Source organism: Myotis lucifugus, unplaced genomic scaffold, assembly GCF_000147115.1.
Source record: "Myotis lucifugus unplaced genomic scaffold, Myoluc2.0 scaffold_8, whole genome shotgun sequence".
Lineage (NCBI taxonomy): Eukaryota > Metazoa > Chordata > Mammalia > Chiroptera > Vespertilionidae > Myotis > Myotis lucifugus.
This window is the reverse complement of record NW_005871056.1, coordinates 563,061-575,928: the sequence shown is the minus strand read 5'-3', so window position 1 is coordinate 575,928 and position 12,868 is coordinate 563,061. Positions and strand designations below refer to the sequence as shown.

At 38.2% G+C, this 12,868-nt stretch overlaps 1 protein-coding gene and 1 pseudogene across 1 annotated transcript in view; both read left to right on the top strand.

Moving 5' to 3' along the window:
- Positions 1 to 12,868, top strand: part of KCNH8 (potassium voltage-gated channel subfamily H member 8) — a 275,437-nt gene that overhangs the window by 240,755 nt on the left and 21,814 nt on the right. Inside the window, 1 exon segment of the mRNA XM_023749297.1 lies at positions 10,957 to 10,995. Within this exon segment, the coding sequence (XP_023605065.1) occupies positions 10,957 to 10,995 (39 nt within the window).
- On the top strand, positions 5,031 to 5,261 carry LOC111824734 (annotated as a pseudogene).

The following is a 12,868-nucleotide window of genomic DNA, read 5'->3' as shown; positions in this document are numbered from 1 at the left end:
AAAGCAGCAGCCTGTCCTCAGGTAAGGATGGAAAAAAATAAATAAATTGAGTCAAATTCTGGTATTCTGAATCCCAACCTAGCACATTTGTCCACTAACGCACTGTGACACAAATAAGAACATGACTCTCCTAATATGGGCTGGGTTCCTCAGGCATTCGGATTCACAGCAGAAGCTAGACTGAATGCTCAGAATCACACTGACTTTAATCTTATTAACCTTAACACTGTTACTTGTCATGTCTCATCAAAAACCCACGGTGCCTAACTACCATTTCAGGAAAGATATTTCATTAAGACAACAATTCAGACAACAGAACTATTGTAGTTTGGCCATTCAACTTATCCTCTGCCCAATATTAGTGCTTTTATTTGCTCATAAATCCATCCATTTATTAAATAACCCTGTGGTCACGGACTAACTCAGGGAGAATTTCTTCCCATTCAAGTTTGTGCTTTTCCGTCTGCTATACACATCATTGCTCTTCATCCTTCCCTTGCTCCATGTTCAAGAGTAAATTTGTGAAATCTCCACTCCATCATGTTTTCAAGTGTACAAAACAGGATTTCTTTCCAGACTCAGTTTCATCCTCGTAAGAAACTGAAGGCCTTCTTATTTATTGAAATAAATAAAAACCTCTTTAGAATATGAATATATCACATTTGCCAACAAATACATTCCCAGGACTGCCTGTATGAACACACAACACACTCATACACAGACATATAGTTATGCAGCGGGGTAAAGAATATAAGTGAAAGAAGCAATATTTTTAACAGAGTTTTGTTCACATTGCTCAATCAATCTGAAAATACTTCATCTGTGAATATGTTTCAGAAAAGTTTAAATATACTTTTATACTCCATTATTATTTTTGTTCAAAAATTTGATTTCCTGGGACTTGGAATAATCCTGAATATTTTACTGCAGAAAACATTTCGCTATCTGGGCTCTGCTAGTCCGATAATGTTTCACAGGTCATCCTTGGGCATGTGGGACACTCCTTCATTAGCCCTCTAATCCCCAATACGGACTCACCTGTTACAGTGTAGAGTCAGTGGGTGGCATGATTAAAAGCTGTTGTAAAGGAACAAAGTTGGTGAAAATTAAATTAAAATTTTAAAACAATTACAAAATCCCAGGATAAACATCTTCAATAGTGATTTTCCCGTGAAATTCCCCAAAAGGGTGTAGACAGCAACGAGGGTGACATATGGCGGAGACAGTCTGCTTACACCGCAGCACAGACTGCTCGGCAGGCAGATCTGGAGACCTCCGCTTTCATCAGATCCGAAGCATCTTTTGGTTCAGCATTTAAACCCCGCGTTCTAGGACACCAAAAGAGCTGCAGCTTTGACAGGAGGAAATAGCCAAGCAGCCAGAAATGTGAAGCCAAGAAGACGCCAAGTTTCGGGGATAACTGAAGTACTACCTCCAAATTGTAAATTGGCAGGCCAGCGAGCGGTGAGAATGATGACTCTATACAGGTGGAGGGACCCAGGGAGCCACATCTCTGGCCAGGGAGTTGGGATTGAAAGGATTTGGCTTCCATGTCATTGAGGAAAATGATTAAGGAAGATTCTGAGATGAACATCTGCAAGATGCTAAGCTTTCAGTGATGTGGTAATCCCACTTACATTTTTCTACCCTGAAGATTAAGGTCTTTAAAAACAGAGCATATGGTGACCGATCTGTGTCACTGCCTCTTGCCAGCATTCATAAACAGTCTCAAGTCTGACTCGTGCTAAGGAAGCATATTTATATTCCAGATTATACAGTTTATATATTTCCTGGAGGCTATTAGTCACCCTTCCATCTTGAAAGTACCAAATGTTAGCATCCAACATGGAAAAACAAAAACAGGATTCTGCCAAAAAGAGCAATGAATGCTGGGTATCAGACTCACCACACTTACAAGTTGAATGGCTTGGAACAAGTTGCTTTCCTTCAATGGGCCTCCAGTTTCTCACCTCTAACCTAGGTGATCACTAAGGAATTTTATCAGTTGGGTCAGGCAACCCCAAGTCTCAGTGACTTAATGCAATAGGTAGAATAAAAGACTTATGAGTTCTGTCTCATTCATATCATGTACAGAAGATGATGGACAGATGGTAGCTTTTCATGGGGTGATATAGGGAACCAGGCTTCCTCTGTTTGGTGGCTCCATCATCCTTTAAGCCGAAGATTCCTCTGGAACTCAAAATCCTCCACTAGATCTCCTGAAGATCTAATGGCAATTTATGGGGAAAACATGACTTCCTCTGTGGGACTCCACACGCTTTATTTTGGAAGGATATTTGTTACAAAAAATGTGGTGTGCCTACACAGTTCAACTAAGGCCAAATATACTTGTATTCCTTCAAAGAATCCAACATCACCAAATTCCTGCAATCCCAAAGAAACAACTTATCAAGCAAAGTTCAATCCAGTAAATTGGAAATGTGAAGGGCCAGAATTGGTTTGCACAAATATGTGTAAAAAGTTATGAAAGCATCATCCTTCCCAATGGAGTTACTTATGCATATTTGTGATCATGGAAATAACTTGGAGAGAAACGTTTGTTCTGAATAGAATTGTATGTATACATTTCATGTATATAACTAAAAAAAATGATGTCTTCATATGAATCTATAAATAACTGAGTTATAGTTCTGTAAATTCAGAATGACCCTACAATAAGAAGTCATGCCCATTCTAAATGAATATGCCTTACTCAATATTCAATGTTCATGAAGAGGAGTTCCTCAATGGATATCACTGTGATTTTCTTTTTTCTTACTATATTTTTATTGATTTCAGAGAGGAAGAGAGAGAGAAACATCAATGACAAGAGAGAATCATTCATCAGCTGCCTCCTGCACGTCCTACACTGGAGATCAAGCTCGTAACCCCGGGCATGTGCTCTGATTGGGAATCAAACTGTGACCTCCTGGTTCATAGGTCAACACTCAATCACTGAGCCGGCCAGGCTATCACTGTGATTTTTCTCCAAACTTAGGAATAACCACTTTGTGACTAGGCTGCCACGTGAAAACTGTAAAAGCTTATCCACATGGTATAATTTCAGGAAAGGGCTCATTGCTTTACCTCTCCCCACAAACTTCTACCCAATATCCCTCACTGTTTATTTTTAAAGGATAAGGAAAAGTCTATTCTATGATTTTAAAAGCTCAGGCTCAAGACAGAAATTTAAGAAAACAAATAGAAAATACACACACTGTATAAATACGTAGAGAATGAAACCCCACCCCCCAGACACACACACACGGAAGCAGGCTTTAGGTGAGAACATTATTAAAAAAGAGACCCAGAGAAGGAAATGAGATATATCAGACATATCTGATCTGTGACAATATTTGTTCTGGGAACTTCCTAGAGCACCACTGAGGCAGCAAATATGCCAAATCAGACCCATTTCTTCCTAAATTTCAATGGCTTGTAATCCCATTGTGAATTCTCACAAAGACTTGGCTTTTAATCGATATATAACTAGTCAATAGGATCTTCCTTACAGTGTTCCACACCTCACCTTTTAATACAACAAAGCTAACGTAAGAAGTTTGGTCTCACATCTACTAACTGTGAGACAGTCTTCCTCACCTAGAAATTGTTGAATATTTGGTAAAAGTATGAATATTATGATGAATAATACTCATGTTAAGGTTTCAAAGGTTTCAATTTAAAAAAATGCATTCATTTTGGTGGTGTAGAAGCTGCCTGTGACTCCACTATTGTGATCCCATATCAGGCCTCTTATTTCTGTGGCTGGGTGAGCATAATGGAGGCACTGTGGTTGAAATAAGAGAAGTAGCTTGTTGCATTATGCCAGTTCAAACACTGTGTTTGACATAGAGGGCTGTCCAACTTTTTGTTACAGTGTATAACCGACAATGGACTCCCTAGACTGCAAATTAGGCATTTCACATTATCTTTAACAGTGGCATCGGGAGTTGTGATGCACAAACTTCTCACACCGAATTAAGCATCGTTCTTCACCGGCCTGCTTTGGAACCAAAGTACTCAGCGTGTATTCTGAAAATCTTATGAAACCAGGCATTGTGTTTCCTTACAATTACAGAGTAGCTGATTCTACAGGCTAACCAGGAGCTATTGTCCCCTAGTCAGAAGCGGGTCATTGAGGGGCATGGGATCCCAGCTCAATATAATGAGTTTAAACTGTGCAAATTCTTTTAGCATGATTACCTGCTGACCTCCCAAATCATTGATTTGGTACATCGCTCCTTAAGCCTGAAATCTTTAAATTGTATGTCATTGTCAAGAGACTTCTGGTTAGTTTGCTTCACATGATAGTGTGTTTTTTCTATCTAGATTGATATGAACCACATATTAGTAAGTAACTCTCTCTTCCCTCTAAGTCATCCTGCATTTTTCAAGTGTTTAAGTAAGTATTAAGTGACTCTTTTGGGTTTTCTTTTCATTCCAAAGCCTTGATATTCATGCCTTTGAATTCAGAATAGGAAGTTATAATTGTGCTTGAGTGCATTTGTATATATTGTCAATGTCTTATTGACTGTATTCATATCCATGGACAATTTAAAAAATGTCTTATTTAAGAGAAGTAGTTAAAGGGGTTGAGAGAGAAAAGAACAGAATGTCAAACGATGACTTTATAAAGTATTCCACCTACTACTGTGCAAAGTTAACTGTGTTTCTGTGGCCCTTCTGCTAGGAGAGAAGTTTGAGGAACTGGTGTTTCAGAAGTTTATGGCCTCTTTGTTAAAAATCCTATATATCTTTTACTTTCAAGTTGTACAAACCCATTTTTATGAATGTTTAGATATTCATAACCTAGCTAAGAATGCCCTAACTCAAAGAAAATTTTCTCTGTAATCAAGATATCAATAATAATATACTTATCACTTATTAAGATGAATTACTCTTTATGCCTGACACTGGAATTAACAAATGCAATAATGTGAGGACTAGACACAAAACACCGGGCCTACCGTGGGAGCTCCAGAGAGGTCACAAATTCCGTGTGGAAGTATCTTTGAGCTCGCTTGGAAACCATGAGCAAAGCTCACCCTCCCGAGTTAAAAAAAAATATGGACAAGAAGTTATCATTGAGATTAAATGGTGGCAGACATGTCCAAGGAATATTGCGGGGATTTGATCCCTTTTTGAATCTTGTGATAGATGAATGCGTGGAGATGCCAACTGGTGGGCAACAGAACAATATTGGAATGGCGGTAATGCAAGGAAATCGTGTCATCATGTTAGAAGCCTTGGAACGAGTCTAAAGAATGGCTGTAGTTACCAGAGAAATCAACGGCTTCCACAAGTCCCCTCTCCACAGCACAGTTTACTACAATATAAAAATCGAGCTCTGTCCATTTTCACATTGAACTTTTGTTCAATTTTTGCATTGCTCAAAAAATAATAATAGTAATAATAATGTGAGGACTTTTTTTACTATAAATTCTATGTGAGAATTCTGTGTGGATAAATAACTTGAAGCGATGGGACACACTGCCCAGCCGGCTCCAAGTGCCTTCTCTCCCTGGAGAAACAAGAGAGTCCCGGAAGTCATGGCACCACCTAGTGGTTACCTCTGGCAGAAATGTCCAGCTTTATGGCCAGATGGAAGCAGGAAGATAGGTGTGAACAGAAGGGATGGGGACAGTTTCAATGACAGAATTGAGGGACAGGGACCTTTATTACTGATAATGAAATTTAAAAGGATGGGTAATTTTTGAAAAGTCTTACTATGGGTTATTAAATGTATTGCTTTTAAGGTTCTTGAGAGACAGACAAAAAGATAAATATTTGTAATGCTTTTGATTGCTATATTGCATTACTCTTAATGTGACACAATGCCAAATGTGGCCAACTGGGTCTCCAAGATTTGTTCAGTTTGCACATGTATATCTAATTTAACCCTTTGCGGTCCAATTTTATTTTTGGAATTCAAACAGTCTGGTCCAAATTAATTGACGGGATTGAATGTTGAACCGGTTTGCGGTGTCGACCTCAGCCTCGACGTTGGACCTGCTCCTAACACCTGGTCTGTCGAGTCAGCCTCCAGGTTGGACCGAAAAGGGTTAATCCTCAAAATAACTCTAGATCTTATCATCATTATTAGGAAACTCACAGAATTTTGATTGACAGTAACCAGGACACTGGTGCCAGCTAATAGAACAGCTAAGATAGTCACATGCCCAATATACCTTCCCCATACTCTCTCTCCCATGCTTCCAACAGGAGGATGCTGACAAAGCTGAGACCATATGATGGCAGGACCACAAAATAGAAGAAGCCTGCGTCCCTGAATCACTACTTAGAGGAGAATTGCTTGACACACATTAAACTGTACAGGAATGAGAAATAAAATTTGTATTAAGCCAAGGAAATTTAGCACATTACTTGTTACCTCGGTATTATCTATCCTATCCTGAATAATAGGCTTCCCAAGCTTACATAGCTAATAAGTGACAAGACCAGGAAAATCCCAACTCGTAACCACTGTGCTATACAACCTCCTAAGTGGGTCCCATCCCCCAGCACACAGGCCTTTTATTATAATACACATGGATGGAGAGAGTTTGTGGTGATTCCTACACTCTAGCTCAGTAGCTGATTCTACAGCTCTAACAGTTAGTAAATGTTAAATTCAGGACTCGATTGCTTGATGTTGCTTTTTACATCAGAGTGATAGTATTTACCTGGGGGAAGAAAATTCTCCTCTAAGTCTTAATAGTTTGTCTTGACCTCAAGGCTCAGTGTGAAACCGGGAAATGTCAAATTCATCAGTTTTGTTCATTAAAGTCTCATTTCAGTTTCTAAGTTATATAACCAACAGAGGAAACAACAGAAATTATATTACCCACGTAGCGTTTCAGACCAGTTTCAAAAATCTCCTCTTTAGATTAGATGGTGGTGAACTCTCAGACTTGTTTAGTGGAAAATGAATGTCCCCTATTCAAAGCCTAGCCTTTTCCCAGAGGTTTCTAGTTACTCCTTCCATCTGCCACCTGCCCTTGGTGTCGTTCACTACTTACTGGCACCTTCACTTGAGTCTACAAGATAAAGAAGTAGATCAGAAATTAACATGAGACCTATTCACTTTCTACTTGCCTGTATTAGATGCCAATTACGTATGATTTTTATAAGAGTGGACATGTTAACTATGTGAGTTATGGGGTTATGTGTGAGTATCCATATTCTCTTTATCCCAACAGCCACTAATACTGCTTATGTTGCTGTCCAGTGAACAAGATAAAATATGTGCTGATCCCCTTTTTCTCAATGAGGACACATATTCCTTCGGTCTGCTTTGTGACTGAATCAATGTGGCATTATTAACAAAGCAGAGGATACCATGAATCAGCCAGAAAGAAGAGCCTTGCAATTCCCATCTCATTTCCCAACTGAGCAATCAGCTATAGATAACATGCCTACTAGAGCCTTTTAGTGTCTTACAAGATTCCACAGTTGAGAGGACATTTGCAGACTCACACAGGGACTCATAATTCTGACCTGTGGGGCAAGCAAACAATGGAAACAGATCTCCTCCCTTCATGTGGGTGGGACTCAGAATTGGATAAGACTGCCTTCCTCAAAACTTTCAAAAACTTTGAGTCTTATTCTAGTTGCTGGAACAAGAAAATACAATTGATAAGCATATTCCATCCAAAGATCATATCCAGAACTCCCCACTAACCCCCTGCCTGGGGAGAGAATGCCTAGAATTCATCAGATTTCCTGAAAGATCTGGGACTCAGAGAAGGTTAAAGAGGTGGTTGGGTAACTTAGTGGTTGAGTCTGCTTTGTAGCAACCATCAAACCCTGTGCCAGAGTAAAATCCACAGTATATCAAGCATTTAATCTTTCAGCCCAAGTAACAGCATTAACTGCTGGAGAAGGTACCTGAGAAAACTTATGATTGTCTAACATGCACTGAAAGTGAGGATACATGGCTTCTGGTAATGGTTCTGCCACTAACACGATGCATGAATTAGGCAAATTATCTCATTTTCCTGGGCTGCAGTTCCACATCTTTAATTAGGGAGTTAGACTAACTCAGTGATTATAAATCTGACCTGGAGACCTGGACCCCACCCATCACCAACTGAAAGAGACTTGCTGGAGTTGGTGCTCTGGAATCTGATTTTTTTAGGAACGCATCTCAAAACATTCTGTCATCTGCCAGGTGTGCAAAGCATTGTAGCAGACATTCCTTGCGGTCACTTCTAGCTTTAAAAGTCTGCTTTTCCATTAAATTCATATTCTCTGCACTTGGCAGACTCTGGATCAGCATGAAGTATTAGTCAACAAAGTGAATATATTACAGCATTCTTCCTAAATGCAAATGGTTAATACTATATGTAAATGAAATAATTTATTTAGAGAACCTATCACAATAGTGCTCACTAAACAATGCATACTTACCTCATAGAATTGCAATGAAAATTAATGGACATAATGGCCGGGAAGCATTTGTCAAGATGCTTATCCCATAATGAAAACTTTATGTATCATATGCACATAATAATTGTAGCAACAATCATGATTCCCACTCATATCTAACTTCACAATTTACAAAGGTTTGTTAATAAATGATGTATTTAAGGTGAAAAAAACTAAGAAAACTTAATGAATTGATAGGTAATAGGAGGAGGATGACAGTGTCATTGGTTATGAGAACTTGTTACTCAAATTGTGCCCCATGGGCCAGTCTTACCTGGGAGTTCATTAGAAATGCAGAGTCTCGGGCCCCATCCTAGACCTCCCCAATCAGAACCTGCACTTTAATGACAGGCAATGTGATTTGTATTACACATATAAGTTTGAGAAGCACTGATACAGAAAAATAAAATAAAAACCTTGGGATTCAACAACGTGACAGAACTCATACCAAACTGAACTCAAACCAAGGAGCTGGGAGTCACACCAAATCAGAGGATGCTAAGGCCAGTGCCTTACACCTCAGGGGGCATCTCTGACCTGCGGCTGGTCAGGGTCCTGAATCCACTGGGATGTTCTTTTTCTCATCTAAGCTGCAACCCAAAGCCTTTTTAAAACACGTTTTGTGTCTACCACAGTAGCAACGGCACCGTAACTTTGTTTTATTTTCACTTCTTTAATTATTCAGCTGTTGTAAATGTCACCATTTGGTGCATTATTACAAACCTTATGTCTATAATACTTCTGATCAATGACTATTTAGGCATCTAAGCGGATATAGAATGGGTTGACTGTTTTGATAACATTCAACATTGATGAAACATGTATTTTCACAACAATAATGGTTCCAACATTTGTATAAATAACAACAGATCTATTTCCCTAATCATCTAGGAAAATAAAAGCAACAGTGAGAGGGTGACAGCAACACCAAATAAGTCTTATTTACTAGGTGGATCATTTTCGAGTGCAAGGATTTTTGTTTTTGTTTTTTCATGTGAATAAAATTATGTTAATTTATAGTATCTAATACCACTTTAAAATGAAAAAGTCTATTTGAGCACGAAACAATGTGGATGAGACCTAAAGCAGGTTTTCAGATTGTCATAATTTCCAGAGCATTTTATACATCATGGATGGTGCGTGTTTTTTAATGTGCTCCTCCACAGACTGTATCACATAGCTTGATTTTATGAGTCCTGAGATCCAAGCTTATGTGATTCTACATTACACATTTGTTTTCACATTTTATATCTTTGAAATCAAGATCTGTCTTACAATTGATGGCACGTCACTGTGATTGGTAGCATTTTTTTCCCTTTTACAATCAATGTGATCTTTTCTTTTTTTCTTTTTATTAAATTAATTGGAGTAACATTGGTTAATAAGATTATACAGGTTTCAAGTGTACATTTCTATGCTCCATGATCTTCCATTGCATTGTGTCTGTTTCAATCTCTTTTAATAATGCTTTGCAGTTTCCAGTATATAGGTCTTTCACGTCCTTTTTAAGTTTATTCCTATGTATTTTATACTTTTTGTTACAATTGCAAAAGAAATTTTTTTCTTTCATTTCTTTTTCTGAAATCTCATTGTTAGTATATAGGAATGGAGTGGATTCAATGGGATCTTAAATTCAATTAAAAAAGGGATTTTGATTCCCAGTAAACCTAATCCTAGTTTACAAGGAACATCATAATGAGTAAAACAAGTGGGACAGAAAGAAGACATGACTCCCACCTGTATTCAAGTAAGAAGGAGAGATGGTTAAACAAAAAGAAATGAGATGAAATAAGAAAAGTTCCCATGGGTTTCTGTTTTCACAGAGCCAGAGGAAAAAATCGTGGAAGATGAAAAAATTTAGCAAAAGGGTAGCAAAGTGACATAAGAGAGCTGGAAAACAAAGGAGAGTGAATGAAGTACCAAGATGGGATATGTAGGCAATAAGCCCACTATTTTTCTCATTATTCCCTAGGTACGGTGTCCTATGTCAGACATTCAGTTTTCTGCTCCCCATCTACTTTTTATTTTTTTTAATAACACACACTGGTCAATAGAGCTCCTCGAGTGTGGATTGTAGGAGGTGTTTTCAGCATCTTCCAAGATATATTTTCTGTTCTCTGGCCTACACAGGTGGATCAATCACCCCCACCACTCTCTGAACCCCCATCTCTTTCCCCTGCCTCCTACATTTCACCCAGTCCCCAACCACCTGCTCAGGTTTAAATCAGCAATTTTCAACCAATGTGCCACAATAATTTTTAAAACATGCAATAGCTGACTATTTAGTCAGCAGCACTGACCTCTTTTCCCTTAGATTGTCAAATTAAAAAAAAAATGACAACAGCCAACACAATGATAGCCAATGATGTGAATGAATAAAAATTATACCTATTTTTTTTGGTCAGATCAGCAATATATATATTTCTTGGTGTGCTGAAGAATTTTAGTAGTTTGTGCCATGAGATGAAAAATGTTGAAAATCATTGGTTTAAATGATTGTTACAACTTTTACTTTGTTTGTTGTTTCAGGTGATATCAAGATTATCAAACAAATCTACAGTCTCACAGGTATGGCTTTTGCCACAGAGAAAAATATGTATATAAGATCTGTAGGATTTCTAATAAACCTGTTCCCTAATACACTTTTCAACGTGAGATGTGATGACTGACTTTCTTCAGTTTGCAAATAGAGAAGCACTAAAACGCATATCTCTATTTAAGACTTTAATTGCTATTGTTGAAAAGTAGATTGTCACCAAAACCTGACAAAAGTAGCAAAGTCCTGAGGTAGTGATCTTAGAGATACTTTCATTGTGTTTAAAATTAGTAGCCAAATGTTTTCTTGTAAACATCCAATTGAGGGCACAATGTGATTACCCAAAATGTAAAAAGTATGGTTCAGAGATATTTTGGAAGTAGTTTCATTTGGTCTCAAGACACTCCTAACTTTTAAGAATCCTCTAATTTCAAAGAAAACTTTCCCAAGAAATAGTGATTTGCCAGATCTATTATCTAACAGAAATAGACTCATAGATACAAAGAATAAACTGATGATGGTTAGCCGAGGGGAGAGGGTGGTAGGACTGAGTGAAAAAGGTAAAGAGGTTGAGAAGTACAAATTGGCAGTTACAAAACAGTCATGGGGATGTGAAGTACAGCACAGGGAATATAGTCAATAATACTGTAATAACTATGCATGGTGCCAGGTGGGTATTGGAAATATCAGGGGGATTGCTTCATAGAGTATATAATTGTCTAGCCACTATGCTGTACACCTGAAACTAATACAAAATCATACAGACACACACATACACACAGAGGCACACAAATACATCCAATCACAGAATATATCACATTTTTTCTTTCTGTTTCATCATCCTCAATGTATGGCTTCATTCTTTAAGATGTCCTCATTTTCTAAAATGACCACTGGTGAGCCATTCATTTCATCAATATTTTTCAGTCTAGAAACTAAAGAAATGTGAAAGAGCAGGATAGAAGCTCCCCTCTTTCTAGACGCTTTCCTAAAAGTTTCTTTATAATCTGTTAATTTACATGCTATCATCCCAGAACTTAGCCTCATTACCAAACCACGTGGCGAGGGCAACTGGAAAAGGTGATCTTTGGTCAAGGTGCATTGCTAAGAGTTCTGTTAACTAAGAGCAAAGGGAAAATTATGTAAAAAGGGGGAAACCAGTACTCTCTGTAGCACCTGTCCTGATGTAATATTGTTTCTATTTTCTTCATGATTATCATCACCACAAGGGCAAGCATTTATTAAGCACTTGCAATGCATATTGCTAAGTGTTTAACTTTCATTGCCCAATATCTAATTTTTCTCTCACACTGTTCCCAATTCACATGCTTTAAACAATTCTATTACTTGACCAAGGTTATAGGTAATGAGTCACAGGACTTCTAGGGCTGGCATTCAACCACTGGACTTTATTCTGCTGTCCCTTTAGTCAAGATAGGTTCAATGGAATCTAGTCATTTTTGAGTCTGAAATGACTATCCAAGCAAAATGTCATGAGCTAAATTAGAGATTGCTTTCATGAGGGAGATAAAAACCTTACTGCTGTTATAAAAGCATTTGTCAGAGAAAGATGAAGGGGAGGGTCAGAAGAGAAGGAAGAGATCTACCCTGACCAGGAATTGAGCCTGCAACTTCCGTTGTATAGGACAATGCTCCAACCAACTAAGCCACACCAGCCAGGGTGCTATGGTTGAATTTTATGGCAGTGTATGCACAGGTGAATCCAGCTACACAAGGAAAGTGGGAGTTGCTAGATAGACTCTGAAGAAAGTAACTGGTATTCCTGCAGAGAGACCGCATGTGACTCTGGGTATTTAAAAATCGAATAAATGTGGGTCCTGTCTGCAATGATGGTAGTTGGGAGAATTAACTCTTGATATAAATAATGTCAGATGTCTTGTTCAC